This window comes from Hylobates moloch, unplaced genomic scaffold (assembly GCF_009828535.3).
Source record: "Hylobates moloch isolate HMO894 unplaced genomic scaffold, HMol_V3 SCAFFOLD_19, whole genome shotgun sequence".
NCBI classification, from domain to species: domain Eukaryota; kingdom Metazoa; phylum Chordata; class Mammalia; order Primates; family Hylobatidae; genus Hylobates; species Hylobates moloch.
Window position 1 is genome coordinate 4,683,622 of NW_026652294.1, and position 24,814 is coordinate 4,708,435.

Sequence of the window (24,814 nt, forward strand, 5' to 3'; positions counted from 1 at the left end):
GAATCCACTCAGCAGGGCCACCAGCAGCCCCTCCCTTCTGTGGCCTGCTCACACCCTGTCTTCTCATTAGAATCCCCTTCCCCGCTGTCACAGGGATCCCTGGACTCCTCCTCCAGAACCAAACGTGTCCAACCCATTTGGTTGAGGCCTCCTGGGCCCCACATTACTGTGTACTCTCAACACCCACACACTCAAAACAGTGTTCCCATGTGTGTTCTTCTTTCGACTCATCACTGTCCTCTAAGAGCCATGGGCAGTGTGTGTAGACAGCAGGTGAAGTTGGAGCTTTGGGGTACAGTTGACAGAGATGTTGACATTTTGAGAAAAAGAAAAAACCTATATAGCTGTTTTCAGGATATTTTTCCATCAAGATAAAAATCCACGCATGAGAGCATCACTCTTCCAGTGATGGATGCATGGAGAGGATCCTTCACACCCTATTGTTGGGTAGTGACACCTGGGAAACTTACTGTGTTATTTAGTGTGCAGACAGCTGGTAAACCACTCAGCTGACTCTAGGGAAGTTGACCAAACAGTGTCCTCACTGATGTGTGACTTTTCTCCACCCGTGAGGCCCTACTACCCTGTCACCTCCTGAGTCTGCCTTTCCCATTGCGTTGCTTTAGATTTGAGGCATCTCCCCCTTATCCCTTTAAAGTCTTTGCCCATGTCTGGTTCAGGAAGTGCTGATACGCGGTGAGAACCCAGGGTGTATATGGATGGAGTGATTCTGTTCCTAGGAGAGCCTGGCCAGGGGATACAACACAGCCTGTGGGCATCCTCCCCACAGTGGAGCTTCTGGAGACAGAGCTCTGAGGTGTCCCCACCACACCCTGGGGCCTTTCTCCCTCAGTTCTTTATAAAAGGGATATTTGTCAGGGGCTTAGGGGAAGAGGCCGCTGAGGTCACACAAGACCTGCCTTCTTACTCTGGCTCACAAGGCACAAGTGAGCCGTGACCCTGGACTCTGTGTCAGTGCGGTGATCACTTGGTCAGAACTAAGGGAAGCTCGAGAAATGTGGGTAGCTTTGACACAGTCTGGCACCAGCAGCTCCATCCTGAAGCACTCTGAAGGTGCTGATGGCCGTTCACTGTGCTTCACCCTGAGCAGGAGGCTGATCATCATCACAGACCTGGGATAATAGCCTCAGAGCTGATATATTCCTCCTGGCCCTGAAAAAAGTAGACTAAGATTCTCCCTTCTGTGTGTGTTACCCAGTGGTTTGCTCCCCTTTCATCACCTGTGACCAACATGGGCTCATTGGGGATATTTGTGCCGTCACTTCTGGCACAAGAACCCAAAGATCTAAGACCATAAAATGCATTTGGTCTTTCACGCTGTCTATTCCCATCAGGGCAGACATCTATCCATTAATACATTGTATTTAATTTTCTTGTCTAATATTTTCAGAGCAATGATGAGTAATGAGTGAGGCAAGGGGTACCTTTGCATTTTGTTGATCTCAGGGAAAATGTCCTCCATGCAGTAAGATGCTGACTCCGGACCAAGGCACGTGTGTGTGTGTGTGTGTGTGTGTGTGTGTGCGCGCGTGCACATGCACACATGCACAGGCATGTGTGTTACCATATCATAAACAAATTTATCTGTTTCTGTATTCTTACCTGATTTTTATTAGGGATAGATGTTAAAATTTGCCAAACACATTAAAAATCTGTTGATACAATATGATCTTTGGTTGTGATATAATAATATGGTATTATACCAAAACTTATTAATGTTGAACCCAACCATTATTTTAAGTATAAATCCCACTTGACAATGGTGTAGAAATGTGTAAATCTGGTGTTGAAATCAGTTCGTTCCTCAAATTTCCTGGCTCAAGTGATCCTCCCACCTCAGCTCCTTGAGTAGACGGGATTACAAGTGGGTGCCACCATGCCTGGCTAATTAAAAACAAATTTTATTTGTCTCAGCATATTGCCCAGTCTGGTCTTGAACTCCTGGGCACAAGCAATCCTCCTGCCTCAGCCTCCCAGAATGAGTTAGTTAACATTTTATTTTAAAATTTTGCATGAATATGTTTATTTTTTATTTTTAAAATTTTAACTTTTAAATTCAGGCGGTACATGTGCAGGTTTGTTACAAGGGTATATTGTGTGATGTTGAGGTATATAATTTTATCTTTTTAAATTGTTCTTAATACAAATTTTTAATTTAAATTTCAACTTTTATTTTAGATATAGCAGGTACATGTGCAGGTTTGTTACATGGGTGTATTGCACCTGGGTAGTGAGCATTGTGTTCAACAGGTAGTTTTTTACACCATTCCCTCCTCTCCCTCCCCCTCCTAGCAGTGCCCAGTGTCTATTGTTCTCATGTTTATGCCACGCGTGCTCAATGTTTATCTCCCACTTAAAAATGAGAACATGTGGTATTTGGCTTTCTGTCCCTGTGTTAGTTTGCCTAGGATTATGTCCCCCTGCTGCATCCATGCTGCTTCAAAGGACATTATTTTATTCCTTTTTATGGCTGCATAGTATTCCATGGGGTATATAAACTATATTTTCTTTATCCAATCCACCACTGATGGGCACCTAGGTTGATCCCATGTCTTTGGTATTGTGAATAGTGTGGTGGTGAATATACAAGGGCATGTGGCCTTTGGGCATAATGATCTATTTGTCTTTGGATAGATACCCTGTAATGGCATTGCTGGGTCAAATGGTAGCTCTGTTTTAAATTCTTTGAGAAGTCTCCAAACTGCTTTCCACAATGGCTGAAATAATTTACATTTCCACCAACGGTGTATACATATTTTCTTTACTCTACAGCCTCACCATCAGCTGTTGTTTTTTTACTCTAACTATAGCCATTCTGACTGGTGTGACATGGCGTCTCATCGTGGCTTTGATTTGCATATCTTGATGATTAGTGATGATGAGCATTTCTCCACAGTTTTGTTGGCCACTAATTTAGTGCAGTTTTAAGTCTATAGCAAAAATAGAGAGGAAGGTAGAAAGATATCCTTCCCTGGCTCCACGCATGTCCAGCCTTCCCCATTATCAATGGGTCCCACCAGAAATGTACATATCCTGTAATTGATGAACCACATTGACAGGTCATTATCACAAGTCAGTAGTTTCCTTAAGGAATTTTTCTTGCTGATGCACATTCTATGGCTATGGGTTTGGGCAAATAATGACATATATCCACCATTACAGTATCGTGCAGTGTATTTTCACTTCTCTACAAATCTTCTGGGTTTGCTGATTCATCTCTCTCTCTCCCTAACCTTTGGAAGTCGATGACCTTTCTACTTTTTTCCTTTGTTTGACTGTAATATACTTGGAATTATTTCCCCCCTTTTTGGACTGTAATATACTTGGAATCACGTATCATGTCATTTGCAGGTCAGCTTCTTTTACTTACTAATAAGCATTTAAGTTTCTTCCATGTCTTTTCATGGTTTGATAGTGTGTTGTCCATAAACATGTGGAATATATTAATATAAAGTACTTTGGAGCTGATCACATCACTGGCCATTCAGGTTTTTCAATTACTGTTTGTTGAATGACAGTGACCAGTCAGATGACAGGAAGTCTTAGACCCCCTGAGAACACAGAAGATGGACTGAGGATGGCAGGGTCACCGAGGACTGCGCTGGGTGCTCTCATGGAAGGCTCTGTAGGGGCGTCCTCTAGTTCCAGTGGGCCTGGGCGGTGATGGGCACTCAGAGAAGGGTCCTCTCGAGCCTAGCAGAGCCCCTGCTCACAGGCCTACCAGCTGTCCCAGCAGCTTTCCCTCCCAGGTCTTTCCGTGGGGCAGACAGAGTCTCACTGCCTGTTAGCCCTTCCTACCCACAAGACCCTCAGCAAAAGATCCTTATTCAGTGCTCAGAAAAAGGTGGGGCAGATAGCAGCTGGGGCCACACCAGCATGACCAGCTCCTCCTGGCTGAGGCCCACAGCAGGGAATAAGCTCAATCCATCCCACTGGACCAAAGCGGGCTGCGTCCACCATGGCCTGGACCCCTCTTGTGCTTGTCCTCACTCCCTGCACATGTAGGGACAAGGCCTAGAGACCTGAGGCAGTTCCCAGCTTGTGTCAGCCCCTCTGGCTCAGACTCGCCAACAGCTTAACCCTGACACCTGCTCCCACAATGTAAATATTTGCATTTCCAGGTTCCCTCTCCCAGGCTGGGCTGACCCAGGTGTCCTCACTCCCAGCATCTTCATGCATATCAAATACACTCACCTGCACTCAGAGCGTCAGCTTTCATATCGGTGGCAAAAATATCTTCTGGTCCCTACAGAATCCAGGGAGCCCTCCAACTATGTTCTGAGATTATGCTCAGGCTAAAATGAGTACCAGGCCTCTGGGGTCCCCAGACAATTCTCTGGGTTGAGAGGTTCCTCCAGAATCTCAAGTTATTTTGTCTTCTCTGGCCTTCACCTTGAGGATGGAGCTGATCACCCATCTCAGATGGGCTGACAGGGCATGGCTTACCCTGTGCTCTAGGCCAATGGGAAAATCCCCTCTGCTTGTGCTGCCTGGGCTCCCACTAGGCCCCTGCTGTTTGTGACAACAGCCAGCACTGGTGGTGACAAGTTCAGCCATGTATGCCCTATGGTGAGAGTCTGCAGCCCTTCCACGCAACTATCACTTGCAGAATGTCTGCATCATTGCTAATAGCACATTCTGAGCCTCCTCACATTTATGTGGGCAACAATTTCCTTCCTAAGACATGCACATGATACAGGAGATTTATTTACCAAAGAAGTTTGTTAGGAATCCAATTATAATTAGAAGATATTCATCAGTGATCGGGGGAAATATCTGGTATAATTAAAATATAATTTGATGAAAATATAAATAAAGGACTCAATTATGAAGGTGTGGGCAGAGAGTCTGGAAACCCCAAGGGAGATGGAAAACCATGACCAGCAACAGTGGGGTTGGTGATGTCCCTGCAGGGAGGCGAGCATAGAGTGGGGGAGGCAGAAGCCAACTGTGGATTCTTCCAGTCTGTGATGACTCCGTGTGAGGGCATCTGGGGAGTAAGCAGTCCAACCACACCAGCCTCCCTTCCTCAGAGCGGGAAAAGGCATCAGAAGAAGCCTGACCTTCCTGGAGTGCTGAGCTGTGTCAGTCAGTAAAGTAGAGGGTTGTGATTCTATGGCCATTAGGGGCCTCTGTTTGTCTGACAAGAGAGAAAGTTCCCAGGAGGCAACTGGCTGAGCCTGCTCTCTTGGGACTGGCTGCAATTACTCCATGAGTGTGTGACTGTCCTGTAGCTGGAACTGCTCTAGTCCTATAGGAATGATAAAAGTCATCTTTTCCTTTTCCACCCCAAATGGAAGTCCTATCCAAGGAAGAGTCCAATCCCCAATCACAGCATGGGTCAGAACTGGAAAGAGAGCATGGCAGCAACATATTTGCAGGAGAGGATTCTACCACACAAAGACGAAGAGGAAGGGTAGAAAAGACCCAGGCACCCCCAGGCCACACTGTGGACCCCAGGAAGCTGTACTGGGCATCCCCACACGGATCCATGGGTATTCACTTGTAATATACAATCCACATGAGAACGCTGCCTGCTAGGTTCTTGCACTCACATGCAATGAGATTGTCGATGCCCCCTCACCCCATGTAGAATTCCCGACCTGCCACCTGCTCCCCATTCTGAACTGACAAGCAGCAGCAGCAGCAACGGCAAAGTCAGCACAATTCAGGTCTCTGCCGGTAGTGACCACAGCCTTGGGAAGGGAAAGTGGGGACAGATATCTGTGACTAAGAAAGGGGCTGTGAGGTGCGTTGTGAAGGTGAGGGGCATTCGACTGTTTCACATTGGAAGTCATATGAGGATGACAGACAGCAGGTGTGTGAGTGCAGAGGCTTCACCGAATTGGGACTGGACTGTGCTGTGACCAGGTCATTCTCCCCGTGGGTTCTCTGTGCCCATCCAGTGCCTCACAGCCTCAGGCATTCACTCCACCCATTTCTGCAGGTGCCTGGGGCCTCCTCTGGAGGGCAGGTCTTCCTATGCAGATCCAGGTGAACCAGACCAAGGTGTCCTTCCTTCTGCCATGGACGCTCCTCCTTTCCCTGCTCCTCCTACTGTTGCCTTTTCAGAGCTCCTGTCCCTCCAGCCATTTACCAGCTCCCCCGAGCCCTAATACCCTGTCATTTTCAGGCACATGAAGAGCATCCTGACTTCCCCTGGGACCCAGTGAGGAGCCCACTCTCCTTTAGTCAGTTTCCCAGTCACAGCCCTGCCCTGGACCACACTCCTCCATGCCCCTCTGAAGGCATTTTTTCTCTTTTTTGCCTTTGCTTCTCCTCTCACACCTAACTAAGTGTCACACTGTCTTTGTCCAGAACCAGGATGCAGAGCCTGGCTCACCTCTGTGCAATGAACACAGGGAATGGGTAACAGTTACCTACGGAGAAGGGGCCCCTCCCAAGGTAATCAATGTGTGGCATTTCATGTGCCCTCCCAGATGTCCTCATTCCATTCCTCACTTATACAAAGAGGTCAGATTTGAGGCAGACACACAACGAGGAGGGGACTAATGGTCTATGATGGCCTTCACACCTGAGAAGGCTCTTTCGCAGTGCTTGTTTCTTCACAACATAAACCACGCTCTGATGAATGAACATAGACTTTTATCTTAAAATATGTCTCCGTTTCTTTGTCATGTGCCATTTTAGGCATTAATCAACTTTTAAAGTACCCTTCCTATATTTGAAAAGGGCACACTTTATGAATCTCTGAGTCTTCCTGCAGAAGCTAAATGTCTGATATTTTCCAGGAACATGTAAATATGTCTTTGAAAATATTTCAGTAAAGGAGCAGGTAATCCCATAAAATAGAATTAAAAATACGTGGAAACAATATGAGAAGACAATTGCAGATGTCAGGTGTAATAAAAGAAAACTTGAAAAAAATAAAGTTGATAATCTTGGTCCTCCTCCACAAATTCCCCAAATGTACAAGCTTGGGGGGTGGGAAAATGTTGGAAAAGTTCTCTTTGATGTCCTTGATCTTGGACATCATGTCATGGCCATGGAAAGGGGAATAAAAGTCAAATTGGAGAGATAATGAGGAAGGAGGTATTGTAGGTTACAGGAGGAAGTGTGAAATTGTTAACAATCAAAGTGACCCTGAGTGGGTGAGGATGTAATGCCCTCATCCAGGTGACACCACCCATGACAAAGCACCGTCCTCATTACTAATGCACCCATGGTATGACCACAACAATGGTCTGAAGGTGGATTCCCCTCCTTGATCTTCATATGACTTTGTCACCTGCCATCGAGCAGAGGTAGTAGCTTTTAAAATATACTTTTCACCAATACTTGCATAATGTATTGAATACATAAATTAGTTTCCTCAAATGTAAAATGAGTGTTAGTGCCTTTGTATCCCCTTAAAGTAGCAGATGTTCTCATAGCTCCATGTTAATCCTTTAATGCATCATTCCCACACAGTCCCCCATGATGGCGCAGCCTGCTGCTCAAGCATTGCTGAGTTTCCTTTCATGTTGACATCTGCATCACTACCTGGCACCAGGCTTTCCAAAATAGAGAAACTAATGCTCATCACAGGACCCTAAACAGGTCCTAGAAAATATCTCCTATGAGAGCAGCATAACACCCAACTCCTCCACAAATAAGAACTTCAAAGTTATATTCTTTTTTTTTTTTTTTTTTTTTTTGACAGGGAGTCTCGCTCTGTCACTCAGGCTGGAGTACAGTGGCGCGATCTCGGCTCACTGAAACCTCTGCCTCCCAGGTTCACGCCATTCTCCTGCCTCAGCCTCCTGAGTAGCTGGGACTACAGATGCCCGCCACCACGTCTGGCTAATTTTTGTGTTTTTAGTAGAGACGGGGTTTCACCGTGTTAGCCAGGATGGTCTTGATCTCCTGACCTCGTGATCCGCCAGTCTCGGCCTCCCAAAGTGCTGGGATTACAGGCGTGAGCCATCATGCCCGGCCTATATTCACTTTTTTAAACCTTACCCAGAAAGCCAATCCATAACCAGTAGTAGAGATTCTCTCCAAGCCTCTTTCAAAACTATCTGGTCTATTGACTTTCTATTCTACCTTCATGAAACTTATTGATTAAGGGCTCTAATTAAATTTTCCCCTGACTGACACCTGGGCCCACCCCTCTCTGTGTCCTCAGAGTCTTTCTGCTCTCCTGGTGTCTCTGATGGTGAAATCTGACCCCTGGTCCCACGGTTCCTCCCTCTTCCTGCCTGAAGGGCTGGGTCTCCTCTCAGTGAAGGGCCCATGACCTCACCCTATGTGGTCCTTCCTGGGAAAGGCAGAGACCTTGCCTCCGTTTCCTTCAAACAGAGCCCATTTTTCCCTGATATTCATCACCTCCAACAGCACAAAGTGAATCTAAATGTCTTAACCAGAGTGCTGGCTCTACTGGCTTTTCGCTCATCTGAACAGATTTGAAAGTTTAAAAGTACAGTCAGTACTGGATGTTGAGCAGAGTCCTCCTGGACAGTGGCTGGAATTGTGAGGCATGCAGGATGGAAGGACAGGGGCCCTGGGCACCAGCACCTGCCCAGGGTCAACGTGACTCATGCATCCACCAGAGGACGCTGTGGTTTAAGCCCTGCTCAGGCTCCCCAGCTCTTCAGCTATTTTCCTCCCACCCGCAGGTGTTCCTGTGCCCTCACTGGGGTGTAGCCCCTTCTCCTTGAACAGCCTCTCCATTTCTCAGCTAGAGTCAGTCTGAAGTCAAAGGAGGGGCTTGTGCAGGCTCCAGAAAAGGAGACATTTGCATGGAGACCTCCCACCTTGAGCACTACAGTGAAAGATAAGAAGGGTTGTTGGCTCATTCCTGGCTGTGGCTCAGGAAGCAGAGCCTGGGGCGTCTCCACCATGGCCTGGGCTCCACTCCTCCTCACCCTCCTCGCTCACTGCACAGGTGGCTGCCTGCAGGGAATTCAGGGAGGGCTCCTGGATGTCACCTGGGATGATGACCTCTGCCTTCTCCCTGGGAACCAGCCCTGATCTGTCCTCACTGATCTCTGCGTTGCTCCTCCTTGCAGGGTCTTGGGCTGAGGTTGTGTTCACTCAGCCCCATTCTGTGTCGGGGTCTCCGGGGCAGACGGTCACCATCTCCTGCACCCGCAGCAGTGGCAGCATTGCCAGCAGATATGTGCACTGGTACCAGCAGCGCCCGGGCAGTGCCCCCACCACTGTGATCTACGATGATGACCGAAGACCCTCTGGGGTCCATGATCGGTTCTCTGGCTCCATTGACAGCTCCTCCAACTCTGCCTCCCTCACCATCTCTGGGCTGAAGTCTGAGGACGAGGCTGATTACTACTGTCAGTCTGCTGATGACAGCTACAATCCCACAGTACTCCAGACCCATGGGGAAGTGAGACAAGAACTCCCCAGAGCATCCCCACCCTGGGTCAGCCTCAGCCACTTCCCACAGGGGTGTGTAGCTCTTCTCTCCTGCCTGAGTGTTAGAGTTGCACTTGTTTTCTCACAACTTTATTTTCTTTTCAAAATGTCAATCTCTCCTTCCAAATCTTGACGGAAGATGATCAATTCATGGGGTAGATGTTTAAATCAGGGCTTGTGAGCCACAACACTATTGCTATTCTGTGTTGGCGGCTGTCCTGGACAGTGTAAGATGTTTGGCAGCATCTCTCACCTCTACCCATTAGATTCTGTTAACATTCTATTCTCTCCTGGGACAACCAGGCTGTCTCCAGACACTGCCAAATGTCCCCTTGCTGAAGGCCAAAGTCAGCCCTTGTTGGTACCACTCTGATAAAGAGCATGTCCTCAGCCATCAGAACACCCTTGGCTTTGCATCCCATTTATGACATTTAACTGAACATGAGGCTAGCTTTAAGAAAAAAAAAAACTCTATGTTTCTTGTTCCCATCTGATCAACAAAACAACATAGAACTAAGTTGTATTTAATGCTCAAATGGTATTTTAAGCCACATGAAATCAGAAACGATGTTACCTAATCCTGTAGAAGCCCCAACCAGAGTCTATAATACAAATGTTTTGCGACGACTAAGTGTGTACATAATGCTTTATATCTTCGTATGCTTTGTGTGTTGCATAATAAAATATAGTCGATTTATATTCTATTCAAGGTAATATTCTTCAAGCATAAAAAGTATGAAGTGTTGCTACATGCTCCACATGGATGGACCTTGAAAAATTATGGAGCAAACAAAAATGCACAATCATTGTCGTATTTGTAAGAAATGTCCACAATCAGCAAATTCACAGAGGCCAAAAGGGCATCTTCAACGACTGTCACAACTGAAGTGAGAGCGATGACTTTGAGAATAAGAAACAAGGAAACAATTTAAAAAATAAACTGCAGTCATCTTCCTGAACAAAGGTGATGGTTTATCTGTCCTTAATGGTATAAAAAAGTCTACTAGATGAAGCTGAGGCCCATAAAAAAATACTTTTCATTTTCTTTTGTAAAATATAATATGAATAAGAACACTGTGCGTGCTCACTGATCTGCTCATCAGGTCACTTCCTGTGGTCTCTAGAACAGTCCTTCTGGCTTCTCCATCTCCTCCCCGAGCGCCATCATCTAGGGAGTGAACAGCACAATCAAGGCCACACCTGTGAGGCCCTCAGTGAGTCAGCAGGGCTGTGTCCTGATGATGTCAAGGGACACGGGGCCAGCAGGGGACCTGTGAGGCTGTCTCAGGGGGTGAGCGTGTCTGTCCCTGCCAGCTGGGCAGCCCCTCAGGAGGTTGGAGGGGAGCTGAGCACACAGTGAGCTCACTGAGCTGAGATGGGAAGTGACTACAGTTGTCAGGACCTTCAGGGACACTCAGGCAGCCTAGGATCAGGCTCTCTCACCCTGTGGGACCTGGTTCAGGTCAACTGCTCATCCTGAGATGGGACGTGACTGCAGCTGTCAGGACCTCTCAGGACCAATGGGCCATCAAGGTCCAGGCTCTCTCACTCCTTGGGGCCTGGATCAGTTGAAATTATTTTCCTTCTCTTCCTTCTCAAGGAAACAGAGGCATTACCTTGGACCGAGGGGTGCTGGCATTGGTCAGAGTCCAGAATGTAAACCAAAAAGGAACAGACACAGATCTTAATCAATTTAGAGGGAAAAAGAAACACAGCTCATAGTAGAATCTGTATCCTGTGCTTTTTCCAAAGAGGGTTTTGAGGACTTCAATATTTAAACGGAAAAGGGTAAGTAAGAAAGGAAGGAGGAAAGGAAAAAGCAGGAGAAAAATCAGAGTGGGGGGTTGGCAATGAAGCAAATGGTAACATTCTTGTGAACACTCAGTAGGGACAGGCTCAGAGGAAGCAACGATAGCTGAGTCCAGACGAGCTCAGTGAATCTACAGTTTACATATGAAAAGAAATGAGTGGGGGAAAGTCAACTATGTATGCCTCTTCTGAATGGTGAATCTACGTTTTACATAAGATGAAGTCAATATGTGAAGTAGCAGCTACCTCTGTGAACACAAGGAAGGCAGTTTTTGCACAACTTGGTTCCCAGGTGTAACTTTCCCTTTGGCATAGTGAATTTGGGGTCCTGATATATATTTTTTCCTTTGACAAGGGATGCATTTTTGCATTCCTTTGAATGCAAAAAATTCTCCACCACTGGGACTTGTAGAGACTAAGAATTAGTAGTAGTACTTCTGGGCATGGTGGCTCACACCTGTAATCCCAGCACTTTGGGAGGCGAAGGCGGGCAGATCACCTGAGGTCGGGAGCTCGAGACCGACCTGGCCAACATGGAGAAACCCCATCTCTACCAAAGAACAAAAATACAAAAAATTAGCCAGGCATGGTGGCACATGCCTGTAATCCCAGCTACTCAGAAGGCTGAGGCAGGAGAATCGCTTGAACCTGGGAGGTGGAGGTTGTGGTGAGCTGAGATCGTGCCATTGCACTCCAGCCTGGGCAACGAGAGAGAAACTCTGTCTGGAAAAGAAAAAAAAATTAATGGTGGTTCAAGTCCATGCTAGAGTCTTGTGACACAGATATTTTGATGACTGCACCATGACCTGGCCACTCTCCTCTTAGTTCTCCTCACTCTGCAGTGGTGAGAGCTGACAAACTGCATTTGTCAAATATTTTTAAAAAGAATATCTGGTTGTTCATTCTATTTATTAAGAGAGCTTGCATTGGGCCTAAGTGTGGCAGATCTCAGTGGGGACAGGGTCAGGGGAAGCCACTCTGGGTGAGTGTGGATGACCTAAAGGAAGGATGTGAGTGGATCATTAAGAGGTCGCATGTGCTTGACTGCAGAGGCCATGGGAGTCACTGAAGTGTCCTCCTCTGGCATCTATGTGACGACTCCACAGAGACCCCACCCACCTCTGCTCCACTCCCTCCCTCCCTCATCTCATTTTCCTCTCTGTCTCCCCACCCTCCAGGGTCTGTGTCCAAGGCAGGGCTGACTCAGCCTCTCTCAGTGACCAAGCCTCTGGAACATTAGGTCACAATCACCTGCACTGGAAGCAGCAGCAGTGTTGTCACCCGGGGCAGAGCTTGGCTGCAGCAGCACCTGGGATATGCCCCCACACTCCTGATCTTAGGAATAACAACTTCTCCTCAGGGATCTTAGAGATTCCCTGGCTCCGGGTCAGGCAGTTTGGCCTCCTCTGGGCTCCAGCCTGGGGATGAGGCTGGTTATCACTGTTTAGTTCAGGACAGCAGCCTTCAACAATGGTTGCATTGTGTTGGAGGCCCACGAGGAAATAAACTAAAAACTGGGGCCTTCCTCTGACTTTTTCAGGCTCCTGAAGAAGGGGCCAATGAAATGTGAGGAGATGTGGCCTGTGGGTTTCTGATAGGTGGTGGCCTGTGGGTTTCTGGTAGGTGGTGGCCTGTGGGTTTCTGGTGGATGGTGGCCTGTGGGTTTCTGGTAGGTGGTGGCCTGTGGGTTTCTGGTGGATGGTGGCCTGTGGGTTTCTGGTGGGTGGTGTTTGGTGTTTGAAGGGGCTGTTATCTAAAGGGGCTCTTTTTAAGTTGGGAGTACTAACAAAACTCAATAAATCCAATTAAGAATGCTTAGAATTATTCATTAGACACATATTTATATGCAACAGAATTCTAAATATTTTGGGGGTGTGATACTAGGCATTCCATACGTTGTTAATAATGAGATAAAGGACAGAGAGTCTAGATGCATCTACTTAGCCTCTGATTGAGTTTCAGAAGAAACTGAGAACGCTGCTGGAATAGCTGAAGGAATCGTCACTTACCTGCTTTTTTTCCCTATCTTTCAATTCCATGTAGTGACTAGGGATCAATTATGTAGATTGTCTATCATTAACTGTGTCGATTGGCTCCTTCCTGTCATCTCTGGCACAGGAACAGTGATCCCCTAACACAACTTTCCTCTTTAGTTTTCAGGAACTGAGTCTCTTAACTTGTGCTTAGATCTAGAGCCCCATCTCTTCCTGTTTCCAGCAGTCCTTGAACTCAGCTGTTTGAGGAGAATTAAGGGTGGCCATGAGGGTACAATGGAGTTAACTCCCATGGAGAGCTTGTGCCTGGGGAGGATCTGGACCACTGAAGCCTGACCACAAGAAATGATATCTGCTACCATGTCTTTGGGGTTAATGAAAATGAGCTATAAGGGATGATGGTGGAATGTTCCAGGCATTGTTAACAGCATTTGTCAATAACATTTTTGAAAAGAATATCCGGTTGTTCATTCTATTTATTAAGAGAGCTTGCATTGGGCCTAAGTGTGGCAGATCTCAGCAGGGACAGGGTCAGGGGAAGCCACTCTAGGTGAGTCTGGATGACCTAAAGGAAGGATGTGAATGGATCATTAAGAGGTCACATGCGCTTAACTGCAGAGGCCATGGGAGTCACTGAAGTGTCCTCCTCTGGCATCTGTGAGCTCTGTAGGTACAGAGTGGAGAGTGGATTAAAGGGTAAACTGAAGTGACATCTGAGACTGGGAGACTAGTTAGGCATCAAAGACAATATTTCACGGAGAGACGACAATATATTTTGTTAGATTTGTGACAGTGGAGAAGAAGGGAAATTAGCAATCTACAATCCAGAAGGAAAGAATAATTGGAGAGAATTAAAAATTAAGTGTGTGCCCCGTGGCAGGAAAAGGAAGGCATCTAAGATGACTCCTACGTGTCTGGTTGGAAGCATTAAATATTTATATATATAGTAAAGCAGAAACCAGTGAAGTCATGTGATATTTGTAATTTGTTTTAATATCATTCAGTGAAAGATTAGCATGAGAGGTAGAAGGAATGGTTGAGGCTAGTCTATGCCTGTGAAGAGTTTGTTGAACTAGTCTCTATAGTTTATGTAACTTCAAAAATTACCTGATACACACACACACATACACACACACACACACACACTGTCACAGATGGAATTCTGAAAGTTGCCAAAATATAAGCTTCCACCTTGACTTCCAGTTGAATCCTATCTCCCCCCAGCAGACAGAGGAGGAGCTGGTATGGAGACCATGGAAGGGACAGAAACTCAGGATTCCCATGACGGAGAAGTGAGTAAGGCTGGAACCCCCATCAAGGGGAGGGGCTGTGAGCCAGTCAGAGGCCAGACCAGGAAATGTGCCTTAGGGAAGCTGGGGAGTGTGAGTTTTATGCAAACAGCAATGAGGAGTCAGTGCAGGATTCTAATCCATGGGGTGACCTGCCCAACATGAATAAAAACATCTCTCTGGATGTTTGGGAAGAGAGTACCTGGGGAAGAAGGGGATTTTGTGTGTAGGTTGTTACTGGATGGGCCCATGAACTGAGGATTTGGGGGATTATTTACACAGTTAAAGTAAATTTGGATATGGAGTATGATGAGGAGGTGATTTCTAAATTTTCCTGTTCAAGTTTTCTACACGTCTACAAACACATTAAAATGTCTCTCTTAGCTTCATAATTAACCAAAACAAAGAATGAGCAAATACAGGTTTTTAAAAAAACGTTTAAATGTAAACAAATTATATGACACTAAGTCCAAATTCTGATATAAAATATCTGGAACAACTACTTAGAAAACTACAAACTTTAAAAAATAAACCTCACTTCATAAAATAAAAAGTATGTATACACTATTAACTGGTGTATTATGCCTACCAAGACCATGACTATTAGTAAATCACATCTAAGCCCTATCAAAACTCTAAGAGCATTGTATGCTGTTAGAGGTAAAGCGTTGTGTGAAATGTTTGCTAAGAATAGCTATCTTTTAAGAAAGCCACCAACCTTATCTCCTAGGAATTTTTAATTCAATGCCATTCCCTGAACAGCCCCTACACATGTTTCAAACCATCTCAACTGTAACAGTGTCTGTGATGCTGACCAGATGGCACATGTGGGTCATTTAACTTTTTCCAGAATATACTCTGGGGGTACAAACACCTTAAAAAGTTACATTCGCAGCAGTTCGTACCACATAGAAACCAAGACTCTTTCTGGGAGTGAGAAATTACAATAATAAAGTACAACACATCAGGATCACAGAAGGTAGGATTCGGATGATAGATGTGTGAACAGAGACGATGGATGGTGAACTACAGAGATAGGCTGGGCTCTCAGGTCTCTGGGCCATGGAAGGAGTACTGTTACCAGCACAGTACACAACCAGTAAGAATCATATACTCCAAGGAGACTGGGGCTTGGAGCTGGGCCCTGTGGGCAGCGTCCCCTGAGCAGGGACCTGCGTATGGTCTCAGCAGGTGCTTCCTCCCAGGGCCCTCCCAAGGCGGGAAGCAAATCTTCCTCCTCCTCAGGCTGCGGTGCGAGCTGAGCTCCAGCCCCAGGGCTCAGGGAGGGGCTGGGCAGTCCCCTGATGGAAACACACTTGCATGAGCAGCCCCTCCTCTGCAGAGGGAGGGGAAGAAAAGGATGCCCGGGGCAGCCCAGCCGCACGGTGAGGTCAGGGGCCGTGTCCATCATGGCCTTGATTCCTCCCCTCCTTGTGATCCTGTCTCACTGCACATGTCAGGACAGGCCTCAAAGACCAGCCCACATCAGAAACTTTGACTGAGGCCCCTGAGAAATGTTACCCTGAACTCTGCCCTAGTATCTAGATGTGTCTTTTCACCAGATGGAGTTATAAGGATTTTCCCAATTAAAAACAAAAGCAAAGCTCTGCCAGCCGCGTGTTCATGGCCCCAAATCTGCTTCAGCCACTGAGCAGGAGCTGAGAGGGAAGAGAGAGAAGAACACGAGATCCATATGGGGAAGGGTTTCTATGAGGGTGTGGGAGTGACAGCGGGTGGCAAGTTGCCAAAGAGGCCTAAGCCACAGAAGTGGGTTTCATGTGGGACTTTCAGAATGAGCAGGAGGGCGACGGGTGGAGGGTGAGGATCCGAAGATTCTAATCAGAGGTGAGAACCCAAAGATGAGTTATTGGTCATTCAAGTCAAACAGTGAAATTACCTTGGCCTGTGCGTCCAGTCAGTGGAGCAGGGTGTGCTCCCTGCACGTGTTACTGGAAAGGGGTCCTGATCCAGATCCCAAGAGAGGGTTCTTGGATCTCACACAAGAAATAATTTGGGGGGAGTCTATAAAGTGGAGACAAGTTTATTAAGACAGTAAAGGAATAAGGGAATGGCTACTCCATAGACAAGGCAGCACCAAACACTGCTGGTTGGCTATTTGTTTAGATAGTCCTTGATCATATGCTAAATAAGGAGTGGATTATTTGTTAGTTTTTCAAGAATTCTTTTTTAAAATATAGACCACATAGAGTAACCTCTGAATGTTGCCATAGCATCTGTAACTGTGAAGACAACCAGAGGTCACTTTCCTCCCCGTTTTGGTTTCAGTGGGTTTTGGCCAGCTTCTTTAGTGCATCCTGTCTTATCAGCAGGGTCTTTATGACCTGTATCTTGTGACCCCAGTCCGGCTGACTTCCTAGCTCATCCTGTGACTAAGAATGTCTAACCTCCTGGGAGTACAGGCCAGCATGCCTAAGCCTCATTTAATCAAGCCCCTATTCAAGATGGAGTCACTCTGGTTCCAACACCTCTGACTTAGGCTGGCTGCAGAGCTGGAGGTGCAGATTGGGGCAGATCAGCAGGATGACCCCCTGAGAAAAGCACACAGAGCCACTGCAGGGCTGTGAGGTGGGAGAGATGAACTCACATTGGCACTTGATGACTCTCCAGTGACTCTCCAGCTGTAATGAGAATAGAAGGGAGAGGCCTGGGACAGGAAGACAGGATATGGTTGCTCATGCCATCCTGGTAGGAAGATCTAGGTGAGTTACTGTGGGGATAAAGAGGAGAGAGCAGATTCCTTGTCACTTTATGCTGTAGAATACATTGGACATGGAGAGGGCTTGGAGCTTGTGTGTGAGAAAAGCAGATCTATCTCGGCTGACTCCCAACAAACTGGCTGAGAATTTAGATAAAGGATTATTATTAAATAAAAGAGGCAGACTGAAACGAATATTTTCATCGTATTTTTTTACCCAGGGTTGGGATAGGTGGAAATGTGTGTGGGTGTGTGTTTGAATGTTCACTAATTTTTCAATTCAAAAATATTTACTGCGTGACTACTAAGCAATAATATTATACAGGTTTTAGTGTTACCATGGAGAATCAAACTGTCAAGGTCACAGGCATCTTTTTGTTTAGTGTGGATCACTATGAAAGATACTATGCTAAATTTTTTCTGAATCATGCAGATGAAAGCATTAAACACATATACAAACATATACGTTTGTGGGCCAGGCGCGGTGGCTCACGCCTGTAATCCCAGCACTTTGGAAGGCCGAGGCGGGCGGATCACGAGGTCAGGAGATCGAGACCATCCTGGCTAACACAGTGAAACCCCGTCTCTACTAAAAATACAAAAAATTAGCCGGGCGAGGTGGTGGGCGCCTGTAGTCCCAGCTACTCAGGAGGCTGAGGCAGGAGAATGGTGAGAACCCCGGGGGCGGAGCCTGCAGTGAGCCGAGATCGCGCCACTGCACTCCAGCCTGGGCGACAACGAGACTCTGTCTCGAAAAACAAAAAAACAAAACAAAAAAAACCAAAAAACAAGCCATATACGTTTGTGTCTGTGTGTGTGTGTGTGTGTGTGTGTGTGTGTGTGTGTAATCTATCTCAGCATACAATGCCACTGAAACTACACTTGCGGATTAGGTCCTCAGAAAAATAATCGTGTTAACATTCATGATGCAAATAAAACGGTATCTGATAAAAAGTAAGTGCTATAAAAGAATACTTGAGGCTGGGTGCGGTGGCTCATGCCTGTAATCCCAGCACTTTGGGAGGCCAAGTCCGGTGGATCACCTGAGGTCAGGAGTTTGAGACCAGCTTGGGCAACAGGGTGAAACCCCATCTCTACTAAAAATACAAAAATTAGTCAGGTGTGATGGTGGGTGCCTGTAATCCCAGCTACCCTGGAGGCTTATGCAGGAGAATCACTTGAACCTGGGAGGTGGAGGTTCAACAAGAGCAAAACCCATTCTCAAAAAAATAAAACAATTTGAATTGTTAAATAACATTGGACTGTGAGTAAAGGGCTTAGACAGGGTGTCTTGGAACTTCTGGGTCCTCTTCTTGATCTTTCCATAAAACTCTAACCCTTCTATTCTTAACCTCCCCCATTCCCAATTTCACCCTGATGTGCACACCCTGCCCTTGCCTAGTCACCCGGGTGGCCCCTCTCTGGGCTGTCTCTGGGGAGAGTGGTGTCCTTGGTCATCTTCCTCAGGTCCAAGTATCCACAAGAGAAGCAGACTTTTCTCTCTTTCATAATGATGGTCTCTTCTTGAATAATTTCCCTGTGCATTTTCATTAAGGGTCTCACCCCATCAAGGGTGTGATGAGGACAGTGATGAGGGTCATGGAGCCAGGCCTCCTATGGGAGGATGTGGAGTGTGATGAGAGAGAGGAGTGGGTGCCCTCAGGCCCATATGGAGGCTGGGGAGGGTTGTTAACCCTCCTGGCCACTGGGTGCAGTTCATGTTCTCTCTGAGGCTCACTCACCTATGGCCCCAACCACACAGAAATCTAAATGGGGAAGAAGCAGAGGATGACTTCATGCTGAGGAGGCCCATCTTGCAGTGAGAAATGTGCTGTGGTGAGCACCTGCAGCACAAAGAGCCTGGGGTGGGGGTCGAGGGGCATGAGCGCTGCCTCTGTGTGGGGATGCTGTGTGCAAGGCAGTGCTGAGGACCTTCAAGCCAGTCAGGAATGAACCTGGACTCTGAGACACTGGAGGGAAGTGTGGCCTGTCCCTGAGGGTCTGTGGGGGTTTCAACTGGGAAACCAGGCCCTGGACCCCTGCCCTGGGCCCTCTGCTCTGTGCTTTCTGGGGCCCAGCAGCTGGAACCTCCCAGGAGCAGAAGAGGCTCCCCTAGCCCCACCCCACACTCAACCTTCCCCAAGTTCAGGCCCAGGGACAGCAGAGGGAGGGGTATGATTTGCATGAAGGGTGCTCTGTGCCCTCTTAAGAGGAGAGGATAAGAGCGACGCTGTGCAGTTCTGCTCAGCTGTGGGCTTAGGAAGCAGAGCCTGGGGCATCTCCACCATGGCCTGGACCCCTCTCCTCCTCCAGCTTCTCACCCTCTGCTCAGGTGACTGCCTGTGGAATGCCAAAGTGATTATTGGGGACACATGGGGTGACTTTTCTCTTATATTTTAACATTATGGGGTGAGTAGTGAACCCAGACTCACCTCTCTGTGCCTGCCTCCTCTATTCCAGGGTCCTGGGCACAGTCTGTGCTGACCCAGGAAGCCTCGGTGTCAGGGACAGTGGGACAGAAGGTCACCCTCTCCTGTACTGGAAACAGCAACAACGTTGGAACTTATACTGTGGGCTGGTACCAACAGATTTCTCACGGTGCTCCCAAAACTGTGATGCTTGGAAATTCTCGGCCCTCAGGGATCCCTGACCGCTTCTCTGGCTCAAAGTCTGGGACCACAGCCTCCCTGACTATCTCGGGCCTCCAGCCTGAGGACGAGGCTGATTATTACTGTTCAACATGGGACTACAGCCTGAATGCTCACACAGTGCTGCAGGCACATGGGGAACCGAGACAAAAACCTGCCCTGGGCCTGTCCCGAGTCTGGTCACTCCATCCTTGCCTATGAGTGGTGCCTGTGGCTGATCCTACAGTTCAAGCATGGGAAGAAGTGAGACTCAGCCACAGGCCCCGGCAAAGGGTCATTGGGCCTTGTTCCCACGTTGCCTCTATTTGAAAAAGTGAGATAAATTTCACTTCGTATAAAATGTACAATTAAATTGTCTTATTGTGTTTACAGAATTATGCATCTATCACCATAATCTAATTTTAGAACATTTTCATCACCCCAAACACACAAAAAAACCCACAATTAGCAGCCGCTCTTCATCCTTTCTCCCCAGCCACTGGTCACCGCTAAAGACTTTCTGTAAAGAACATGCTTTTAAAGACCTAAGAGGCCGGGTGCGGTGGCTCATGCTTGTAATCCCAGTACTTTGGGAGGCCGAGGCGGGCGGATCACGAGGTCAGGAGATCGAGACCACGGTGAAACCCTGTCTCTACTAAAAATACAAAAAATTAGCTGGGCGTGGTGGCGGGCGCCTGTAGTCCCAGCTACTCGGAGAGGCTGAGGCAGGAGAATGGCGTGAACCTGGGAGGCGGAGCTTGCAGTGAGCCGAGATTGTGCCACTGCACTCCAGCCTGGGTGACAGAGCGAGACTCCGTCTCAAAAAAAAAAAAAAAAAAAAAAGACCTAAGAAACTCAGTGATGCCAAACAGGTAGGTTTTTTAAATGCCCAAGCATGTAATAATAAATTACTGAAACCAAAGATAAAGACACAATTATGAAAGCAGACAGAAAGCTTTATAACATATACAGAAAATCAACAATTCAAACAATGAGAGGTATTTTATGAGTGTACATTGAGGCCAAACGGCAGCGTCACGTTCTTACAAAGTCAAAAGAAAGAAAGAAAGAACTGCTGAGTCATAATGCTATAGCCAGGTAAAGCTTTTTTTTTTTTAAAAAAAAGGTAAAAAATAAGACTTTGTCAGATGAAGAAAACCTGAAATAATTCATCTAAAAAAAATCAAAACAAATCAACTCTAAAAGAAAATTTTCAGGTGGAAGATAAATGATAATGGAGAGAAACGTTGAACCCGAAGAATGCAAGAAGAATAACCAATAAATATAGCGGTAAAAGACCAAATTTTTAGCTCTACTGTTCTGGAAAATATGCATATCAAAAGCTAAGTTATAGCATCTTTGATATAATTTCTACTTATGAAAAATATTTTTATATATATATGACAACTTCAACCAGAAGAAAGAACTGTAAGGGGCCTACGTGACTGGGAAAATATTAGGCCTATTATTAAATCTACATAGATCATGAATAGTTACGTGTACATGTTGTAATCTTTACAGCAACCAGTGTAAAAGTGTGCAGAGATACCAACATAAAATCAATATAAAAATCAAAAGAGCCCACTAAATAATACTCAAATAATCCAAAAGTAGCAGAAACAGTGTGGAGAGGAACAAAAATTATAAAGAGAAAAAGGAAACTTATACTAAAATTGTAAGCTTAAATCCAACCATGTGAATAATTTCATTAAATGTAAATGGACTAAGCACATATATTAAACACAGAGTTTGTCACATTGAGAAAAATAAAAAACAAGAGACAAGCATGCGATTCTACAATAAACTCTAAATAGAAGTATATACACAAAAGTAAAATGATAACACAAATAAACGCCTAGTTAAAATGGCATAAAGCATTGCTTCAATGTTAATTGCATCATTCTGATTTTGTATATTGCATATTGTGTTGTAAGATGCCACTTTTGAGGAAAACTGGTTGAAGTGTAACCAAACCTTTATTACATATTTTTTCACCTTAACATGTATCTATAATTATGTTTACAGAAAACTAAATGAAAGTAAAAGGATGGAAAAGTTTTATCATGTAATCCTGAATTAATAACGTAAACATACAATGTGGATATTTCTTTCCGTTTCTTTTTTGTTGTTGTCATTGTTTTTTGAGATAATCTCATTCTGTTGCCCAGACTGGAGTGCAGTGGCACAATCTTGGCTCACTGCAACCTCTGCCTCCCAGATTCAAGCGATTCTCCTGCCTCAGCCTCCTGAGTAGCCAGGATACAGGCGCCCGCCACCACACCCAGCTAATTTTTGTATTTTTAGTAGAGATGGGGTTTTGCCATGTGGGCGCGGCTGGTCTCGAACTTCTGACCTCAGGTGATGTGTTCACGTCGGCCTCCCAAAGAGCTGGAATTACAGGCATAAGTCACAATGCCTGGTCTTTTTTTGTTTTGTTTTGTTTTGTTTTTGAGACAGTGTCTCACTCTGTTGCCCAGGCTGGAGTGCAGTGGTGCAATCACGGCTCATTGCAGCCTCAAACTCCCAGGCTCAAGCAATCCTCCCACCTCAGCTTCACAAGTAGCTAAGCCTATGGGCGCGCACCACCATGCCTGGCTAATTTTGTTTATTTTTTGTAGAGACAAGATCTCACTATGTTCACTATGTTGCCCAGGCTGGTCTGTAACTACTGGGCTCAACTGATCCTCCTGCTTTGGCCTCCCAAATTGCTGGAATTACAGGCATAAGCCACCACACCTGGCCCATGATGGATAATTCATGGGTAAAAAATGTAATACTTGAAAAACAAATTAGATGTTTTCTTATTATTTCCACATAGCAGAGTACTAACTATAGGACATTGGGATGTACTTTTGAATAAGAAATGAAGGTTTAAAAAAAGATAAAATAAAACAAAATAAGTGCCTAAAACTGACTGGTGAGGGGTTTGCCCAAAGCATGAGCAGTAGAAAGAATTTAATTTTTTGCACCCAGGATACTAAAAACTGGAAAGATAGATTTCTTTTTTTTCCTGTTTTACTTCTTTTGGGTTGCTCTATTTGATCTAATTAAAAAGCCTATTACTCCTGTGCTATGCTGATGGAAGACAAGTCTTATCTAACTTAGTCCCAGTGAGATTGTCTCCTCTGGGCCAACAATACTAGTCTAGAACCTGGAATTTTGATAAATCCATTCTGAGGTGATGAGCAGCAGCACCAGAAAAAGTTGATCCAGGCCATCTAGGACCCTCCAGGGAAGGACTCAGGCCTGTCAGAGAGGCCTGATAGAAACTGGGGCTCTGCAGTCAGTCTGGGACATTGAAGCTCTCCTGACACGGTCCCACCAGCTAGGAAAACACTCGGGGTCTCCCTCGGGTTTGATCAGATGGCAAGTTCCCCATTCCCTGATTGGCCCAAAACTTTGACCTGCTAGGACCCGGGGCGTATCAAAGGCCAGGTGTCCTCTCCCCATTGGAAACCTCCCCAGGCTCAGCTCTTCTCTTCTCATTCTCCTGCTGGCCTGGGAGCATCCAGGCCAAGGGGTGAGGCAGGGACAGCCCTATATTAAGTTTTTATTTCAAGGTAGAAAATCTGTCCCCTTGATTGTTTGGGAAACTATAAAAAGACTGGGGCAGCTCAGGGTCTAAAATAGAGCTTCAGGGAGTATAGAGTCAGAGTGTAGAAACTTCAATTCCATTTACTCTCTAGCAATTTACCTAATATCAAAACATACAGTTATGTTATGTTTACAAATATGCATACACTTCTATTAATATGTGTTCATGAGTACATACACATGCACCATTACGTTTACACATATATGCATGTACACACCAACTGATGTAAAAATCATTGTTTTATGTACTCAATTTTCCTTTGAGTTTACCCTCTTTTCTCCACTTTTTAAAATACTTATTTATTTCTAATTTGGGGGGCTACTAACTGAGATGATTTTTCATCTCACTGAAAAACAGTTTTAGAATTTCCTGCAGAGCAGTTCTGCTGGTGGCAAATTCCATCGGGTTTTGTCTGAAAAGTAGCCCTTTTCTCCTATTTTTTCTGTTTATTATATAGAAAGATAACTTATATAAAGTAAAATTCACAGGTCTTAATTATACAGTTTGATGGTTTTTACAAATGCAGATGCTCAGGTAGCCAACAGTCCAATCCATTCTCACAACATCTCCATTACTGCAGAATGGAGACATTCTGTTCCAGTCAATGTAAACTATCCCATTACACCTACCAAATAGAATGTGTGTGAGAGACACCTTTCTCCTGAGGACTTCTTACAAAGTGGGGTGGATCGTGTGTCCTGTTCTCACTGAAGAGGGCTAAATGGAAAACTAAAGTCTGAAATAAAATAGGAGGCTACCCTGATGAGGGGTCAAGGCCCTGGATGGGGCAGAAGCCTCTGTCAGGACCCACTGGCATCTGGTCACAGACACGATGGACCTGGGTCTAGGCAGAAGGGGGTGCTGTTGGTCTGCTGCTGAGGGCTCTGTGGGTTTCTTAGCTGGGAAACCAAACACTTGAACTTGGTCTCCACGCAGGGTTCACTGGGACCAGCAGCTGGGTCCTCTCTGCGCCCTTGGAGAGCCTCAGGCCAAGCCCAGCCCAGGTAACCCCTCCCAGAAATGTCACCCCACCACTGGGACCGACACTCAGGCACAGGGAGTGATTTGGTTGGGCAGAGGAAGAGGAGCACATTTGCATGACGGCCCCTCTCTCTCCTCTGGGACTACAGGGTGGGTAAGAAATACCTGCGTCTGTCAGCCTCAGCAGAGCTCTGGGGAGTCTGCACCATGGCCTGGACCCCACTCCTCCTCCTCACCCTCCTCCTCCACTGCACAGGTCAGGATGGCCCTCAGCACCCTGACCTCCAGCTCACTGATACCACCTCCCAAATTTATGCCAGGAATGTCCTTCCCTCTTTTCTTGACTCCAGCCGATAATGGGTGTCTGTGTTTTCAGGGTCTCTCTCCCAGCCTGTGCTGACTCAATC

General features: G+C 46.2%; 1 protein-coding gene and 1 gene segment (V, D, J or C); both read left to right on the forward strand.

Moving 5' to 3' along the window:
- LOC116459127 (probable non-functional immunoglobulin lambda variable 11-55) overlaps positions 1-24,814 on the forward strand; it is a 346,106-nt gene that overhangs the window by 14,738 nt on the left and 306,554 nt on the right.
- LOC116459129 (immunoglobulin lambda-1 light chain-like) overlaps positions 8,830-24,814 on the forward strand; it is a 325,567-nt gene continuing 309,582 nt past the window's right edge. The window contains exons 1-2 of the mRNA XM_058431008.1: positions 8,830-8,908; positions 9,033-9,339. Coding sequence (XP_058286991.1) covers positions 8,863-8,908; positions 9,033-9,339 — 353 coding nt within the window. The 5' untranslated portion in view covers positions 8,830-8,862. The remainder of the gene's footprint in view (positions 8,909-9,032; positions 9,340-24,814) is intronic.